General features: G+C 32.0%; 1 protein-coding gene across 1 annotated transcript; it reads right to left on the bottom strand.

Moving 5' to 3' along the window:
- Window positions 1–6,152: 6,152 nt before the first annotated feature.
- LOC149536115 (putative mediator of RNA polymerase II transcription subunit 26b) lies at window positions 6,153–7,310 on the bottom strand. Its single transcript, XM_089806233.1, has one exon. It carries the CDS (start codon window positions 7,308–7,310, stop codon window positions 6,153–6,155), a length of 1,158 nt encoding a protein of 385 aa, XP_089662359.1.
- Between the last annotated feature and the right edge of the window lie 13,188 nt (window positions 7,311–20,498).

Here is a 20,498-nt window from a genome sequence, read left to right as displayed (position 1 = left end):
TTGTCTCAGATGAGCATACTATTTATAAAACATATTTTGGTTTTATACTAAGTTCTCATCAATGATTGCATCAGTGGATTTTAGGAAGTGTTGCTCCTATTTTTTCCTACTTGATCTTTTTGATGATTTAACTCAGAGACATGTTGTTACCATGGTTTATGTCTATTAGAAATTTCCCCTTCAAGTCATTTTCTTAAAACTATTGTTACCTTATCTTCATTATTTTCTTTGCTAGCACTTGGTTAAATTAGGAATTCATATAGTTGCATTGTTAAATTGCATTCATCATAAAACAAAAAAATACCCAAAAATATATCTCTTTTGTGGTTAGTTTTTTGAGACAACAAGAAGATTGAACATCTTTTCCAATATTGGTTAGAACTAGAAAAGGCTTCCTTGTGAACAAATACATTCATGTTCAACTAAGTAGATTCTAGTAGGTTACAAGATCGCTTGAAACTTTGGAGTTGATCCCTAGATTAACTTTTCAAGTGAGGAGTTCAAAAGGATTCCTGCCATTAAGCATCATGCAAACTGATAGCTCAACATGTTGTGATAACTTACTATCAAAGAAATAGGAAAGAGCACATGAGTCTTAGAAATCTATGAAATTGAATGACATATAATATGAACATAGTGACACATGTGAATGGTGGCAGATAATTGCTAGACATAATTGATCTCAAGAATTAACAATTAGATTGAAACTTCATATAGAGATTAGTTAGTGATGTTTCTCTATTCAATTTGCAATATTGAGTCCAAATTATAATTTTGTGACTGAAAATATCTTTAATTTCTTATGAAAACTGGAACTAATGAATCACCTCGAGTTCATGAGAAAGATTGAGAAAAGTTGAATACTTTCTATATCTTAACTAATTTATGGAAAATGTGAACATTGAAATTATGTGATTTTAGCTCTACTATTTTCTTACATTATAGTAGATCTTTATTAAGGAATATGTTTAATGTTCATGTATTAAATTATAAAAAAGTTTGGGGTTAAATCCTAAATGTGCACTATATTGTTATTTTCCTTGGCTAAGATGTGAGTCTAGAACTAATCCTAGAAGCTTAAATCTTCCACCCTAAATGATGCACATGAATCTTAAACTTTTTGAGATTTAAAAAAGTATCTTTTATCTTATTTCAAATTAGTTCTCAACACTAGAGCATTGAGAGAATAATATTTTTTTGTGCATATGATTTGTTGATGTACTTCTTAGATTGGAAATTATTAGTGGTTCATTTCTTTTCCTCTAATCAAGTAATTTCTTATGGGATGGGAATAATGTGGTGAATTGGCTAGGATAAAAAAGGATACAAGATGATTTGTTTCTTTCTGTCTGTTTTGATTAGAAATGGATATATTTTGTTTTGTTTTCTTCTATTAGTTAAATATAAATCTTGAAGTTCTTTTGCCAAACCCATTTATTTTTTGTATATGTGTATATATGCTATTTTTTATATTCCCTACCACATTCTATGATTAGGCTACTTAGACATATGTGGAAAGTAATATGTTTCAGAGCTCGACCAAATCCATCTAATCCTCTTATTATGAGTTACTAGGCTTCTCATGTTAGGATTAGGGCATTCTTCATGTCCAGAAGGACTCCAAAGGAGGTAAACACTCTATGTTTGGAATTATAAAGGAACCTAGGCTATACACTCTCATCTCAGATAGTGGGTGGATGATGTCGAACTACTATGGAGACTGGGACATTCATATGGAAATATGTCTGAGACAACTTGTTTTAAAACTCTTCCTATGATGTAATTGATAAAATTATCATCTTATATGATTCCATTGATGTAATTAATCATGTTTGATGGGATGCAATTATGTGCTAATGCATCTATTTGTGTATTGTACAATCAAACATATGGATTTTATTGTTATGTCATAGATAACTACTTGTCAATATTGATAATGGTTTAATTACTTGAATAGTTGAATAGTCAACTATGGTTTCATATTTAAAATTTTACATTTCTCACACATTTCATGATGCGATATTTTTAGTAGGAAAAGGCTCTTACTTATGGTATGAGAGTGGCATTCAAACCCTAGGGCCTTGAGATACCATGCTAATGTGCCCACATGTGTATAGGTGTAGGTGTTTGAGTTGTCACTATTAACATTAGAGGTAGTAACTAGGATGGATCAAGAAATGGTCTATAGAATGATGGAAAGAGGCTAAACATGATTCTAGCACCTTTGACTAAGTAGGGGGCCTTTTTGGAATAAAAAGGTCATAGGGTGGATACCTTAAATAATGAAGTGAGAGGTAAACATGATGAAGAGGAAGAAAGGAAGCATAATGAGAATCAATGTTTAGAGACCCTATGTCAGTAGGAGGAGGAACAAAAGAAGAAAAATGGGGAAAATCAATTAGTTGAGGCATGAAGTTAGAGGAAGATAGGAGGAGAGAATAACAATAGAAGGAAGAAGTTAACCATCAAATTGTTGAGAATGTAAATGACATGATTTAGATTGTAGCTAACTTGAGCAAAGACCTCACGAAGGTCACCCCTCCTACCTTTAATGGTAGAGCTTTTGGGAAAGAATTCGAGGCATGGATTGCGAGTATGGAAAAATATTTCCTTGGTAAAAAATTCTCTTGGAAATCCAAGGTAGTATGGGATGAATTTTAGCTAGTGGTTGAAACATCTATGAGGTAGGAAAATGTGGTGGCAAATAAGAAGATCAAGTATGGTGAGATATCCTCAAAGGAATTTAAAAAAAGGATTTCACAAGAGGTGGTTACCTCAATTGTTCTATGATAAGAAGTTAGTAGAATTCTACAAGCTACTATAGGTGGTCATGACAATGACACAGTATCATGAATGGTTCTACCATCTAGTTAAGTATCCTCCATTGTATCATAATGATGAATCATTTAGACCTATAAATTTGTTATGGGCTTATGGAAGGAGATCTAAATGAAGTGGAAATGTATGAGCCTGTGATCATGGATTATGTACTTTGAAAGACTCTTAAACAAGAACAAAGGTTGAGGTATGCAACCCCAACAAAATCATATAATAATCAAAATTATAAAAGGAAATTTCAAGATGATAAACTAGAGAAAGATGATAAACTAGAGAATAGTGGACATCAATAGACTCAAAACATGAAAGGCATGAATCATTGAGAAGGAATTCCACTTGGGATTCTTGAAATGAGAATAGAGGCTACAACCTCAAATTAGGGGGTAGACAAGGAACATGAGCCACATTTAGGCTAGAAATTATCCCTGACTAATGCATCGTAGAGAGGGGAAATCCCCTACGATACCATATCACATTAATGCAATTATTGATAATAGATGCAAGGACAACTAGATTGTTCATATTCAACTTGAAAGTTCATGATTCAAGGTTGTCCCAAGAGAGTGAGAACATGTCTTGATGACCACTACATCGATTGAGTATTCGATAGAGATGTGTTCTAGTTAGGTTGATTGGGACCTATTTTTGGCATTACCACTTGGAGGGTGATGCAAGGGATGTGCATAAACTATTATCTTATGTCCTTTTGTATGAACATTATATGTGATTACATCTTTTTAGATATTTTATGTATTGTGTAATAATTCTTTTTTGATTAATTAGACAATGGGTTGATGTCTCTTCCTAGTGGGGAGGGATGTTAGAACCCATCTTCTAATGTTTTTGATATTCATATATTCTGTATGAAGAAAGTTATAGATGCAGATCTAACCAAATTAGGTAGTACTTGATGGAGTGGATAAATTTATATTTTGTATAACCCTAGCTATGCAATTATCACTCAAAACTAGCTTATGTAGATGCTTTAGGCAAGGGAAATTGGCAAGCGAGGAAACTCCAATGTCAACAGTAGGTGCTAAAATTTTTCAAGTAGAGACAGTGTCAAAAGGCACCCATGGATGTACTTAACTACTTCATGCAAAGTTAAACTGTGAACTATAGATGAATCTTCCTATCTGTCCAAAGCTGCCTCCCCTACTCTTTCCAAGGGTAGCTAGATGGAAGTCTTGTGTGAAATTTATAATATATATTTGATTAATTTGGTAACACTAATTCACTAATTAAAATTTTCAAAATAAATCAAATCAAATAACAACAATAGACCATGATCCCCTACTAACTTGAACTCAAAGCATAGAAAAATGATATTTGAAGAACCCATTTGTTCATACCAAAATTTACTTCCCTGTTGTCAAAAGATAGAGTTGAAAGGTAACATTCAGTTGTCTAATGATCTATTGTTTTATTTTGTGTCAAGGACAAGATCTTTATTGTCACTGACTCAGTTCATTTATATTCTTTTATGCCACATGATGTGTAACCCTTTCCAATAATTGGTGTATAAGCAAATAGCATTTGAATAATAAGAATTCTTAAAATCTATCAAGAAATATTTTCATGACACAACTTTCATTGAAAAAAAATATATAATATACTTATTATAAAAAAAAATCTCTAACTTGGGTATCCAAATAAATTTCTAACTCTTGCTTGAATACAACTAGTCACAACATTTGCTTGTTTCCCTTCAACATAGCTCTACTGAGATCCACAACCAAAAGCTTTGTTCTTACAATTTAGTGGAGGAGAGCAACATTAAGAAATGGATGTTACAACAACAAAAATTGGTTGATGGCTAAAATATGACAAAAACTAATTATTTTATAACTTTGGCTTGTAAGTTTTATGATTTCAATGGTGTTAATTATAGGAACAATTATAATTGAATTATATCTGATTATAGTTATAGAATAAAACATTAAACAATAATTTGTAGCTGCTAAAAATTATGAGAAAATGAGAAATCTTTTCATATCATTACTAAAAAAAAAATTTGGATCATTTTTATTTGAATATAAGATCTTAATTTTTCTTATCTAACAACCAAACTCTATTAATTTTTTTATCTTAATTCTACTTGTTTCCAATTTTAAATTTACACAAATACCAACCATATTTTATAAAATAGATTTTATATATATATATATATATATATATATATATATATATATATATATATATATATATGCAAATAATTTATTAAAAAATGTATTTAAGATGGATTTTATTGTTCTTTTATATTTATTATAGCATATTATAAATAGTTTTTATTATTAAATTTAATTCTAATATTCTTGAATTAAATCTTTTAATATATTATAGAATATGTTTTTAATATTTCCATTAAGTGCTAATTTGTTATTATTTCAGAAAACAAAAACTAAATGAATTTCCATGCACAAATCTACACACCGCAAAATGGTATGTTTTGTTTGTGAGATAGGATTGGTATGTAAATTTTCACCAGGTTTGAACATTACCATTTTTTTATAGAATTTACATAATGTATTGCCATTGACTTTACCATTTGTGCATTCCAACATCCTTTCAGGATTGCAGCTTATTTCGGTTACATTTCCATGATTTCTACATCCCTTTAAACAAAGCTTAAAGTTGCATTAATGCTGTAGAAGGAACATTTTCTATAGCTGAATAATAGTCCGGTAACTCAAGCCAACTGTGTAAACAATTTCAGACACAAATATAAGGAACAACTGTTCTTAATTAAAACATTGATTGGTCAATAATCAGTGACTAAATGTGTAGTTACTAAAGAGTTGTTGCAGATTAATTTTTAAACCAATACCAAAATCGTGAGCATATAATTGAAGTCAAATTTGCTTATAATTATTTTAGCATAACAAGTATATTAATTATATTGACTGGTGAAAGTATAATTTATAATAAGATATATTAATTGTTGAAATCTTTTTTTTTTATTATATGTTCTAGATAGATAGATATAGTTATTTTTATGTTACAATTTTATATTTTATATTGTTTATTTGATTCATTCATTTGTTTGTTAGATTAGGTGTCATAAGTTAACATTAAATCAAATGTCAAAATAAAATTAATTAATCAAACATCGGATGTTAACAATCTAGTTTCTGATATTTATTAAATAAAAATAATTAGTTTCATATGTTATTCACTCAGTTTTCTCATATTAAAACAAATTCTGACGAATATAAATAAACCAAAAATCAAACACAGATAAGTATATAATAGTTTTTTCTCAAGAGATTACATGCACACTGAGCCCTTTAGTATTTCTATTTACAATTTTCAAATCATTGTGGATTATGTGATCCTCGTTTGGTTTTGAGCGGCTTTATGAGTTTGTGTCCACTTTCAGGAATGTCTTCCACCTTCATTAGTTTAGTAGTCCTTCGCTTCTTTGCTTTCTCTACTTGTTGGTATTCTTCATGAAGCTTTCTCTTACCCCTTTCACACTTCACATAATCATTTTGGGATTGGACACAAGTAGGATTTTTGGCTGGCGCTAGATCTCTATGTTTGTTTGGTTTGTGTCTTGCAGATGGCCTCATAACTCGCACAAAAGATCCAAATGCATGAGTTGGTGTATTCTTTGAAGTTCTATTGCTATTGTTGTTCTTCTGCTTCTGTAAATGTGATTTAATGAACACTTGTTCATTTACATTTGCATCAATATCTTGAACATTTCCATCATCATCCATTCCAACAAAGATCTCATGCATGTCTATTGATAGAGTCCTAGTTAGTAAGAGGGCACCCTGATCAAATGGGAGAGAAAGTAAACCATTATGGTCATCTTTGACATCTTTTGGACAAACATACTCAACAGATGAGTCTACTGGAGAAAAAGTCTCTCTCCATATGTCAACAAGCTCTTTCCAATAGGAGACAAGCTTCTCAACTATGGAACGGACTTGTTGCAAATGATGTCTTCTTAATCTATTCACCACCCTCCCAATTTTAGTCACCTCAAGAGTCTCTACAGAGAGTTGCATCAACTCCAATCTCCTTAGACACTCATGCACTTGATTTGGCGACTCCTCAGGGTGTAACAAGATTTCTTTGATCCTCTCAACTTCTCTGACAATAGCTATCTCCTCCTCTATTTCCTCTATAAGGGTTTCAGCCTCATCAAAAGTGTAATTACTAGCCTTCTTTCTCTCCTTGAGATTTTTTCTCTCCTTAGGAATCTCCTGTTTTTCTTGGTGCCCTTCACATCTTGGAACAAACACTCCTCGTTTTCCTTTTATATTATCACCTGCCAATGCCAATGTCAATGCATTGCATTCTCCACACCTAGCAAACCTAGGTGAGTACAATCTCTGAGCAATTCTCTCCCTCCTAGTCATTAATTCTTGAGGGCAATGAGAAGCTGCAACTGAAATGGCATTTTCAATTACAGTACATATATCAACCTCCCCACGCCCAAAAACATCCCTCAACAACTCCATGATTATTCCTTCCTATTTTAAAACTTCAATCCAAAACTCCAAAGACAGAGCGTTCAAAGAGACAAGAAGATTACAAGCCTAGATTACAAGCCTAGATTTATAGCCAAGAACTATTGCTGGATTCGAAAAGTCTTTTTGTACAGCTATTTCTTGGAATCATTCCGTTTAGAGCACCCCTAGACAACCTTTTTGCTCATTTACGCCCTTCTTTATTAATTTTTGAATTTAGAAACCCAAGAACTTTCTATTTTGGAATCAATCGTTGTACTCACAAACATCAATTGATTCTCAGCAGGATATAACTTCCTTCGTAGGTGGTATAAGTCTACAATTTTTATAGGGCAATTTTCTATTACCTCAGCAATACTCTTTACTCGAAAGGAAACTGTAGCGAAAGAACTTCACAAAAAGAGGAAGAGACCAGAATACAAATAGCAATAAAATCTTTTCGAAGGTAATGGCATGCACAAATGCTCTATCAAAATTTCAATGTGTATATATTTATTATAAAAATATTAAAAATAGGCCAACGTATAACAAAAATAAATACAATAAATTTGATTATAATTTTATAGTATTGCATTATTTAATTGTTTATATAATGATGTCTATCTCATTATTGAAGTATATTTGTTGTTAAAATAAAAAACAATTCTAATGGATTAATGTAAATTTTTTTACTATGGAGGAATGGTAGAATTAAAATAATTTTTTGAGGAGCTACACTTAGAATAAAAATCAAGATTTCAAATCATAAAGGGTCATGAAATAAGTTGTGGTTCCACAAGCTACTATGTGGCTCTTTTTTTGACAGTCTTTGTCAACTTTTAGTACACAAAAGTGTTTTTACAAATTTGATTTAAAATGAAATTATAGAAAAAATAAAGATCAATATTACTCATTTTATTGAAAAATGATATTAATATTAATTCTATTTTATTTATCATCAAAGACTAGTGTGATAACAAATTATATTTATATTATAAGATTTAAATTATAGAAAATCTAGAACCAATAATCCAAGTCTACGATTTAGGGGGAAATATAATGATTTTAAATCAAATGTTATGATCACAATGGAAATGCTTCTTATTAGGTACTTCACGATGAACATGTTATAGAGTTTCTTTAAAGAGGTTGATGCCTACATCCTCTTTCATATCTACCCCTATCAACTTCATTTGGTCTCTAATTGTTGATTGTTGATTATGGATTGTGCTCTATTCTCTTCAATTATACATACTTTACATTTTCATATCTCCACCTTCCTTAGAAACCAATATTTCCTATTCAAGGAAATTTCTTATCCTAGATGACCCTTCTTTATGTCCAAGTTTTTATAACTTCACCAAAAAATCCATCTTCATTCTTATATGAAATCTTCTTTCTTTATGAAAACTCTCCAATCTTCAATATCTACAACTAGGGATCTATTTAGGGGCTATGTTTATAACGGTTATATCATATTAATTTTTTCTAGGGATGGCTAAATCCTCATCTATGTTCTTACTTTAATTTTCATATCTTCTAGAAAATATTTGTGAAAAACGTACTTATGGAGTCACTCTACCTTTTCTTTTCTTGTAATGCCCTATTTGGGAAGCCTTGGACAAAAAGGATAAAATATGCACGTAATAACTTTTTTCTTAATAATAAGTTAATGCACATGATGATCAAGTCACTAAGTGTGAAAATTAAATATCTAAACAAGATACAAACTCAAGGAACATGCAATAATCACATGTTCTTACATACAACAAGAAGTCTTTCTAATACTTCCAAAGATTCCCAAGTTATAAACGACACACTTAGAATGGACAACACACATTTTGAGATTAATAAAATGAGAGTGGGACACCACTCACATAGTGTAAGAGGTAGATATTACTATATCTATCAAAAAAAAGACGTTCTTTTAAACCACACAGTTTCATTTAACATGATATGGAATTTCAAAACACTAAATTTACATGTAAATGGGGTTAAGCATTCACAAATGAGCACAAATCTGACCTATTATGGATGAGATGGTTTCTACATGAAATAGGGTATCCAAAACCATTTTACATTTTTTGGAGGATGGATAAAAGTGTACTATTTCTAATATGAGAAAATAGGAAATAAAATGCTAGTAGAGTATTGTACAATACACTTGAATTAGTCTCAAAATACCAAATACTTTCCATATGAGCTAGAAATAGGTATGTGGTGATAATGTACTTCCCATAAGATCCACACATTGGTCTTATATGAAAATTTATTCTAGGTCATATGACATTACAATCGACTTCATATGGACTCTATTCTAAAAGCCATAAGCTTTGAATTGACTATCTAATTGATGCTATTCAAAATGTATTGAAAAAGTATTAATGAATTCTATGATATGATGGGCCTAAAGACTATTAGAAAATTTAAAAAAAATTTTACCATCCACTTGAGTTAAGTATAGGCTTAAATTGGCAGTCATTGTTGGTAAAACATGTAAAGGATAAGATTTTTTGAACAATAAAATAGTAGGGATATGAACACCCATGTATGGAATTAAATAAAATATAGATCTACACCAAGGAAATTTAGGTATATATAAATATAGAAGAATCATCCACTTGATTAAAAAATAGTGACGTACAAGTAAAGAATAACCATAGAAGGCTATATCAATATTAATACCTAGAACATCATATACATGTATACATCAAATATGTATGCAACAAAAAGAGTGAGCATAAAAGCTCCATATCTTGTTGATGGAGGAATTTACTAATTGTTCATCAGTCCCCAGTATTGTTATAGTTAGAAACATCTCCTAAAACTATGGAACTTGTAGGCTTAACCCATTGTGCTCATAGAGATAACAAGCTAGTCATAGACATAAGGTATACACACAAGAAAAGAGTGGCTAACACACACCAGGGTTTACTTTAGTGGTGAATATTCACCAATTAAAAAATTTCACACATTGATATACATCGATGTTACAATTTTTCCCACATATATAGCAAGGCATGTCACCCAAAATTTACAAAAAAAGGTCAAAACCCTAGGCCCATCATTGCAGGATTTATGCCATTGACTCTCCTTTTCATGCAATATAACCAATCAAAATTATTATTTGCACATGACATATTAACTACATTCGCCTATGATTTCCAAGGGAATTTTTTTGATGACCTTAATTTACCCATGGTTTTGAAAGGTTTCTTTGGGAGAGGGGCAACATTCACCACACAATTTTGCAGACATGTGTCCCACACTAATGCAATCTTTCCAACTATAATATGCATGGTCACATATTGGAAAAACCATAATCACCTTGGAAATTATATAAGACATTTTTATTATTATGTAGGCTTCACCAAATATTTTGTATATTCTATAATATTCCCATGAAAATTTCCCAAAAGGTTTGGTATAAATATATTTATAGAATAGTAGGTTCATTGATTTTCAATCGATAGTGAAGTCTCAATTTCTTGAACTGGGTCAGTGGCAATTACAATTGAGGTAAGGGTGAGTAACTTAGACCCCTACGTGTCTAGGCTTTGTAATTTTAGTTTGTTCTTATTTAGTAGGTACAAGTTAGACTATTAATGGCTAGTTATCAGCTGGGACTAGTGACCACTGAGTCACCCACTAAACAGGGAGACCTTATAGGACATCTATATATTTTAGTGTAGGTAAATATATGCCATAGTTGTCTATCACTTCTTCAACATGTTGATTTTTTTGGCAACATATATTTCTTTGGAGATGTTAAACATGAACAAGTTTAATAGTTCTACATGTGGTAGAAACCAAGAAAGACCACCCAAACACACTCATAGAACCTTTTCATCATATTTAAGTGGCCAAAATTTGGAAGATAAAACATAACAAGTATATTTACAAGATTCTCATCCACTCTTAGTGTCTCTCCCACATATTCAAGAAGTTAGAAAACCTGATATCTATTACCATAATGAACTTGAAGAAGATCTTCAAGTAAATACATAGAGTAGCCAAGATCTTGAGGTGAATGCCTAAAGAAGCCATAACAATATTCATATAATCAACTTGGATGAAAATTCCAAAGATGGTGATGGTGCATTGGCAAGAAAGGGAAAAAGGATTTACAAAGAAAAAAGTAATGCTAAATGGAAAAAAAAACCGTTGGAATTGGCATCTATCGATAACCAATTTTCAAATAGAATGGGCTTCAAAGTATCCATTCATTGAATGTTTGTGCAATCCAAAAGAAGTTTAGGATATGCACCAGGATAAATAAAAGGGAAAATAAGTTACAACTAAAAATTGATATCATAGAAAAGCATATGATAAATTAATGAGAAGAAAAATCATAGATGGAGTGAAAAAGTCTATTATAAGATGGAAAACCAAGGAGGACTGTCAATGTGTCAAGAATGCAAAAATATTTTAATTTTAGGAGAAAGTATAAACAAAGCTTAATGATGTCAAAGTGATGTAGGAGCATCCTTGGGTTTTTATCAATCTTGCATGTTGGATGTATTTTGGCTAGGAGTTATGGACTTGGTCACCAAACAATGTTTCTCGATCGCTGAAAGGTGTAGTTATGGCCAAGGAGCTCAGTCATTGTAGGGGCTCAATCATTATTGGAGCTTGGCACCTTTTGAGTGCTCAACATGTATTAGGAGCTTGACATCTTCTATTGCTCGATATTCACTATGCTCAACATGCAATAGGAGCTTGACATGTACTAGGAGCTTGATAATGCTTGTAGTTTGGCTAATGCTTGGCTTAGTTTCCCTAATGCTCGGTCTAGTCATAGTTCCCTTAGGTGTCAATTTTTATATGAGCTAAGGGTGTGTGCACCAAGATGGTGTACAAAAAGGGGGGTATAAGTGTACACCTTTTTTCTAAAATCAGGTAAACCTAAACTTGGATGAGAAATTTGAGAGTCATCCACTAAAAATGACAAGATGCATAAAACATACAAATTGTAGTACTATGAATCTACTTTCTAAACTACTAGAGTTTTTACAAATGGATAAGGTTAAGTAGGTAAAACCTTGCACACATGAAAAATAGTTCCTAATTCTTATAGAAAACATAACATAGCCATTTTTGTGTGCAACACAAAGACATAGTTATATTTAGCATTTTGCATATCCCTTTGGTAGGATGATAGTTCAGAGTCATATCTAGAAGTTGTGTATTTTTTTTAAAATTTTATGATGATTTTTTTTTTGTAATGAATTAGTGAATAGACTACATCTTGAAATTTTGGTACTTGTTCGTGTGTTGAGCATAACTTACATCAAAATTATTGGAAATTGAAGCTTTTTTTTAAAAATATGTATATGATCAAGTATAAAACAATAATATGCAATTTATTTTGAATTTGGTTAAGTTTATCAAAAGTTATTAAAAAAATGGTAGACATATGTCTATAAGGAATGCCAAGGCATTGGTAAAACTAATTAAAGTTTACAATGTTAATGTTGTCCAAAAAAAGAAAAAATTATATGGTTAGAAAGCTAAGAAGACATGTAAGATTATGGTGATGATTTTAGAGATACCCATTTCACCATTAGTGTACCTGATGAAGACAAAGATGATAATTCATCTTAGAAGATGAAAAAATACTAAACAAGTGTCTATCATGTCCCCCAATCCTTGTCTCCATCCCATCCTCTCTCTCATTTTCACTCTTTATCCTATCCCCTTTGCTCTTTATCCTATCCCTAACTCTCTTTCTCATATCCCCCCCTCTCTCTCTCTCTATATATATATATATATATCATATCCACTAATCTCTCTCCATCCTCTCTCTCTCTCCTATCCCCTCTCCCTCTTTCTCCCATCCCTTTCTCTCTCTCACACTCTTTGTAGCCTTTCCCCAAATCTCTCTCTCTCTCTCTCTCTCTCTCTCTCTCTCTCTCTCTCTCTCTCTCTCTCTCTCTCTCTCACACACACACACACACACACACACACACACACATATCCACCTCTCTCTTTCTCCTATCCCCATCTCTCTCTCACTCTTTCTATCATATCCTCTAATACTTCTCTCCATCCCATCCTCTCTCTCTCTCTCTCTCTCTCACTCTCTCTCTCTCTCTCTCTCTCATTCTCTCTTTGTCCTATCCCCTCTCTATTTGTCCCCCCCCCCCTCTCTCTCTCTCTCTCACACACACACACACACACATTCTCTCCATATCTCTCACTCTTTCTATCATATCACCAATATATATATATATATATATATATATATATATGTATGTATGTATATATATATATATCACTCTCTCACACACAATTTCTATCATCTCCCCTAATCTCTCTCCCTATCTCATATCCTCTCTCTCTCTTCCTCCTATCCTCTTCTCTCTCATTCATTCTCTTCACCTCTCTCTCTCTCTCACACACACACACACACTCATATCCCCCTCTTATCCCCTAATCTCTCACTCTCATATCTCTTCTCTCTCTTTCTCTTATCATCTTCTCTCTCACCCCCATTCACTCTCCCTCTCTCTTATTCCCTCCCTCTCCTTCTATCCCCTTCTATCTCTTTATCCTAGCCTCATCCTCTCTCTCATTCTCTCCATCACTCCCTCCCTTCTTCAATCTACCTTTATGTAATAGTAATATAGAACCTGATCGAGTTTTGTATAACCTAATTAGGTTTTATAAAACCTAATCAGATTATAAAAACCAATCAGGTTATTTTTCTATATAAACAATGTAGTTAGAGCTTAATAACCTAAATTTTTTATTAAAATCTATTCATCAAACAACTAAGGGAGTATCCTAAGTATTGGAGAACATTGATATGTTGCATTCATGACTATATTTTTCATTCATGTCAACATAGTAGTAATTTTGTAAAGGCTAGAAGAGTAGTAGTTGGATATCTTATGATGCATAGTGAAGGACATGTTCCTAAGGTTGTCCTAATGACATTGTTAAGAGCACTAAGTCTGATTCAATGGTGTATGAGAGTTACACTTGATTTACTAGAAGTAGTATAGAAATAGAGTACTAGAAAATAGCATTTTGATGATCTATTTCTATCTTTCATCTGAGATGTAATGAAGAGATGCAAAATCACATAGTGATAGATGATAGTCATGTGGTGACATCAGTGTGTCTGCAATATGTGGTATCACACATGTGAAGTTTTCTATAGATTGTGAGTTGATAGTGCTATTGTAATTGTGAATTAATTAATTATCTTAATTTAATTAATTGGGAAAGCCTCAAGGATGACTCAAGGAATTATTATGAAGATACAGTATAAATGAAAATTATTTTCCTTATTTGTAAGACATCTAAGAGAAGAAGATCAAGTGGAATGTGAAGTATTAGTGCATAGTGCAAGGAGTAGAATACTTACTAAATGTGTGTAAGTGATCCAAGGGATCATTGGATGCATAGTATGAGGTCTAGATTACAAGATCTAAAGGAGTAGAATTCTGATTGATAGGACAAAGATAGAGGAAGTACATTTTATTTATATTATCCTACAAGGAATAATATAGAGATCATTTGGACAATGGGTTCATTGATTTTAACCTTGAAGCTATTTGGGCAATGGGTCTAGCTATCTTCCACAACTCCTAAATAGGGTTGGAATCTCCAAACAGGGATTCAAAGTCTCCTAATAGAGACTCATATATACTGAACATTGTAATAGATTCCTAATAGGGTCTATCCTCTAAGAAGAAATATTTATATTAGTATATCATCTTGTGGGTACCATTCCCCCCAGGGATTCCCTAGTTAATATATCTGGTGTTAATTGTGCATGAGTATCTTGTTGTGATTTTAGTTTGTATTACTCACATGGTTAAGTTTGTTTCAAGTTAATGATTGTGATAATAGTTAGATAACTAATCCCCCCCCCCCCCCCCCCCCTTCTTAGTTATATCAGTGGACTAGATATATTCTAACAATTGGTATCAGAGCATCAAGTCCTTGAAGATAAGGCATAATGACTTTGGGAGATCGATGGAAAATATGTTCAGGAAAGATAGTCCAAGATTCAGTGGGGCCAACTATTATATTTGGAAGGAAAATATTAAGAATCATCTGCTATGCATGGGTCTAGGATATTGTCTTTTAATGAAAGCTAAGAAGACAATTGTTGAAGAATCAAAGCTAGAGGAGTGAAATGAGGGAGAAAGAGATCTATTCATGTGTAACATGAGAGCCAAAGAAGCCCTAGTGTCACCTCTTCCAAAGAATGAATACAATCAGGTAAAGATAGTTCAAACTTCTCATGAAATTTGGAAAGCATTAGAAGTTACTTTTGAAGGTGATGATCATGCAAAAAGAATGAGATTGGAAAATTAGATTTACACATTTCAAGATGCTAAGATGATGGAAGATGAATATATAAGAAGTTACGTTGGTAGAATATTAAAAATTATTGTAGGTATTTGGTCTCTTGGTGGAACTAAACAAGATGATGAGGTTATATGGAAGATCTTGAAAAGTTTGACACCACCATTCAAGTAGACAACTCATTTGATTTAGCTAGTAGTGCCCTACACCAAAGATTGCACAAAGGAAACATTGCTTGGAAGGTTAGAGTTTTTAGAAGTAGAAATAAGATAGTTTGGCGAACTAGCCAGAGTTGAGACAGCTTTTATTGCTTTGAACATTCGACCTAATCTATCAAGAAGTGCAAGTGCAAGAGAATTTTTTTTTTTTTTTTTTGTAGTAGATCTAAAGAAGATAAGAAGATTGAAGAAGGAATAACCCTTCTAGTAAAAAGAGAAAAAGGTGGTAATAAAATCTTTAAGTGTTAGACATGTGATGAATATGTTCATTATGCATCTGAATGTCCTAAAAGAGAGAAAAAGTTTGGAGGAAAATTTAAGCCTAGAAGAGATAAGGATAAAAATTGTCAATATGCTAATGAGGATGAAGAATCTGATGAAAGAGATCAGAGTGAAAGTGATGATAAATAAGAATTTTTGGCTATCAAGGAAGATGATCTTGATAGAGAAATTAGAGAAGAAATTAGATTGAATAATTGACAGTGGATGTTCACATTACATGACTAGTGATATAAACAAGTTTGTTAAGATTAAAAATCATGATGGAGGTATTGTTAGAGTTGATAACAATGCAACCTGTCATATTACATGAATTGGATCTATTACTCTTGATGGTAAAACTAACACTAATGATGTTTACTTTGTTGATGATTTGAAACATAATTTTTTTAAGTGATGGACAATTAGTAGACAAGGGATATTCGTTGCAGTTCATAGAGAAGACTTGCATTATCAAAGACAAAGATGGTAAGTTGATTAGTACTAGAACTAGATCTAGAGGTAATGTATTTCAATTGAATCCTACTAAAATAATATGCTTGGTTGCAAAAGTTTATAATAGTTGGTTATGGCATATGAGGCTCTATCATATCAACTTTGATAATATTGTGAAAGTTAGCTCTACATTTATAGTGAGAGATCTACCTAAGATTATTAATTCTACTAATGTTGTCTTCAAGGAATGTATTTTCGCTAAGCAGAGGAAAGTGCCTTTTCCTAGAAATTAGTTCTCTACTATAGAGAAATTAGAGATTTTTCACACAGATCTAAGTGGTCTTGCAAGAACCAGAGGATTCTATGGTCAAAGGTACTTTGTGATTTTTCTTAATGATTTCACTAGAATGATGTGGGTAGAGTTTCTTAAAAGAAGAGTTTAAAGCTTTTGAGAAATTTAAGATATTTAAGAATAGAGTTGAAAATGAATCTAGTGTCGAGATTAAATGTTTGAGATTAGATAGAGGAGGAGAGTTCACCTCTAGAGAGTTCAACATGTTTTGTAAAGAAAATGGAATCAAAAGACATTTATCTTCAACAAGAACACCTAAACAAAATGGGATTGTTGAAAGAAGGAATAAGTTAGTAGCAAAAGAAAAAAGAGCAATTTTATCTAAGAATGATGCCTCAAAGACATTTTGGAGAGAAGCAATTAACACTATAATATATACTCTAAGCAGAGTATGGATTAGAAAAGGTATGAGAAAGACACCCTGTGAGTTATGATTTGGTCATTCATCATTACTAAAGTATTTTATAATATTTGGAAGTAAGTGTTACATAAAGAGAGATGATGATATTGGTAAGTTTGATCTTAGAAGTGATGAAGGTATGTTTCTTGGTTACTCATTGAAAAGTAAATCATATAGAACTAAGACAATAGTTGAGTGTGCAAATGTAAGGATTGATGAAAAGTTTGGTACTAAAGAGAAGATGGTAGATTATAATTCTGATGAAGAAGAGGATAATTGTAGAATTGTTAGACAAAATGTTGAAGTTCTTTTTGAGACTAACAATAACTTGTAGAATGATGTATTTGTTGAGCATAGAAAAGAACAAAGATCTGAACCTAGAGAAGAGATAAGAGTCAAGATGTCAACTCCTACCTCCAATAGAATCATGAAAAAGAATCACCCTTCAGAGAAAATAATTGAGAGAAAGGATAAAGGAGTGATGACAAGGAACATAGTGAATGAGGAATTATGCCCAATTTCTCAAGTGAAACATAAGAGCACATATGAGGCATGTAAGGATGATCACTGGATACAAGAAATGAAATAAATAAAAATTAGATCAAGTTGTGAAGAATGAGACAAGGGAATCAATTCCTAGAGCTAAAGATAAGAATGCAATAGGTACCAAGTGGGTATTTAGAAATAAGATGAATGAGAAAGGAGAAGTTGTGAGAAACAAGGCCCAACTTGTTTACAAAGGTTACTCACAGCAAGAAGGCATAGATTATGATGAGACATATCACCTATGGAAAGAATGAAAGCAGTAAGGATGTTATTGGCTTATGCAACAAGAAATAATTTCAAGGTTTATTAGATGGATGTCAAGTTAGCTTTCCTAAATGGATAACTTGAAGAAGAAGTGTACATTGAGAAACCTGATGGATTCCCTCTGACTGAGGAAAAAGATCTTGTATGCAAATTGAAGAAAATATTGTATGGTCTGAAAAAAGCACCTAGAACCTAGTATGAAAGGTTGAACAAAGTCTAAACTTGGATTTATTAAATGCACAAAAAATAGTAACCTGTACTTATGAAAAATTGATGATGGTTTATTTTTTGGATGACATAATATTTGGAGGATATTATAAAGAAAGTGATAAGTTTTTGAAGAGATGATAAATGAATTTGAAATGAGCATGATATGAGAAATTAAGTTTTTCCTAGGATTAAAGATTGTGTAAAGCAAAGATGGGATATTTATTTCACAAGCCAAGTATTTGAAAGAGTTGTTGAAAATATTTGGTTTAGAAATTTGTAAACCTATTGGTACACCCATGATAACTTGTCACAAGTTATATAGTAAAGATGAGACACCTATAGTTAAGTAGAAGAAGTATAGATCTATGATTGGAGGATTGCAATATCAAACTCACACCAAATGAGATATAGAAAATATAGTTGGGATTGTAGCAAGATTTCAAGCCAATCCTTAACAATATCATTATATAGAAGTAAATAGAATATTCAAATATTTGAAGGGTACATCTAATTATGGAATCTGGTATGATAGATGAAATGATTTTACTTTGTGCACATATACTGATGCAGATTGGGTAGCTAGTATGAATGATAGAAAGATAAGCAGTGGTGGAGCATTATTTCTTAGAGGAAGATTAGCTTCTTGGTTTAGAAAGAAACAAGACTATATATCTTAGAGTACAACTGAGGCTCAGGTTATGTGGATGAAGAAAATGTTGAAGGATATTGGGATTGAGTTTACAAAACCTATTATCATTTACTATAATAACACAAGTATAGTAAGTATCTCTAAGAATCCAATATTTCATTCTAAAATAAAGCATATATCCATCAAGTATCATGTTTTGAGAGAAAAGGTAGATGAAAAGGAAATAAGCTTGGAGTATATAAGTACTAAAGATCAGATTGTAGATATCTTTATGAAGCCTTTTCCTAAGGATACTTTTGAGTACCTAAGAGTTATGCTAGGGGTTATGCCCTTGCCTAATTTAGTGTAGATGATGCAAAGATTGCATCAGTCTAGTGGTACAAATCACTATGGTTAGACTGGATTGAATGTTGATACTTCCTATATGAGGGAGTATCTAGTATGTACTGAGTCATTAAGGACTCTTGATATTTGGTACTTTATATTAAATGGTGTCTTTGGACATTTGAGCTGATTGAAGATTTGAAAGAACTATATTATAACAATTTTTATTTAGCAATTGGCATTTTGTACTTGTATCAACACATTTGAAATTGATGTTAATGGAGGAGAGAATATGTACATGAAAAATATCTTGTAGGAAATGGGAAGAGAATATATGAAAGAGGCACTTGTTGAGATATAAATTGGGGAGTGTTATCTCTTTAAGGAGATTTATAAAGACTTATGTAAGTGCATAGAAGAATATTTTAGTGCATAGAAGGAAATGTAAATGCATAGAATAATATCTCTATGGGAAAGATATGCATCCAAAAAAGTGTTGTAAGTTTTTCACTATGAACAAATGATGCCAGTTCTAACAACCAGAAGATTTCAGCTTGATGAAGAGGATTTGAGAAGTTGTCAGCATTAGCAGCAACATATAGTTTTGTATTCTTGGAACTTAGATACATTTCATCTATGTTGCCATCAATTATAAAGGGGTAGATGTTTAGCATGATTGCTGATGATACTACATTGGGGGAGTATCCTAAGCATTGGAGAACATCAATATGTTGCATTCATGACTATATTTGTCATTGATGTCAACATAGTAATAATTCTATAAAGACTGGAAGAATAACAACTAGATATCTTATGATGCATAGAAGCTGAGGAAGGTTTAGATAATGCGTAGTGAAGCACATGTTTTTGAGGTTGTTCTAATGATGTGGCTAAGAGGACTAAGTCTAAGTCAATGGTGTACAGAAGTTACACTTGATTTACTAGAAGCAGTACAAAATAGAGTACTGGAAAACAATGTTTTGATGATCTATCACTATCTTTTAGTTGAGATGTATGAAGAGATACATAGTCACATAGTGGTAGAGGATATTTGTGTGGTGACATCAGCATGTGTACAAGACATAGCCTCACACATATGAATTTTTATATAGACTGTGAATTCACCACCATTTGCCAAAATGCCTCCTCACTGACAAAATCCAAGACAACAAGCACACCGATGATGACAAGGTAAGTGATA

Source organism: Cupressus sempervirens, chromosome 10 (assembly GCF_028749045.1).
Source record: "Cupressus sempervirens isolate cs-2001-9-10 chromosome 10, ASM2874904v1, whole genome shotgun sequence".
Taxonomy (NCBI): Eukaryota; Viridiplantae; Streptophyta; class Pinopsida; order Cupressales; family Cupressaceae; genus Cupressus; species Cupressus sempervirens.
This window is presented reverse-complemented; position numbering and strand designations above follow the sequence as displayed.

Bases quoted from the DNA above. Each gene is read 5' to 3' on its own strand.
- LOC149536115 (XM_089806233.1), bottom strand. From the start codon at position 7,310: ATGGAGTTGTTGAGGGATGTTTTTGGGCGTGGGGAGGTTGATATATGT.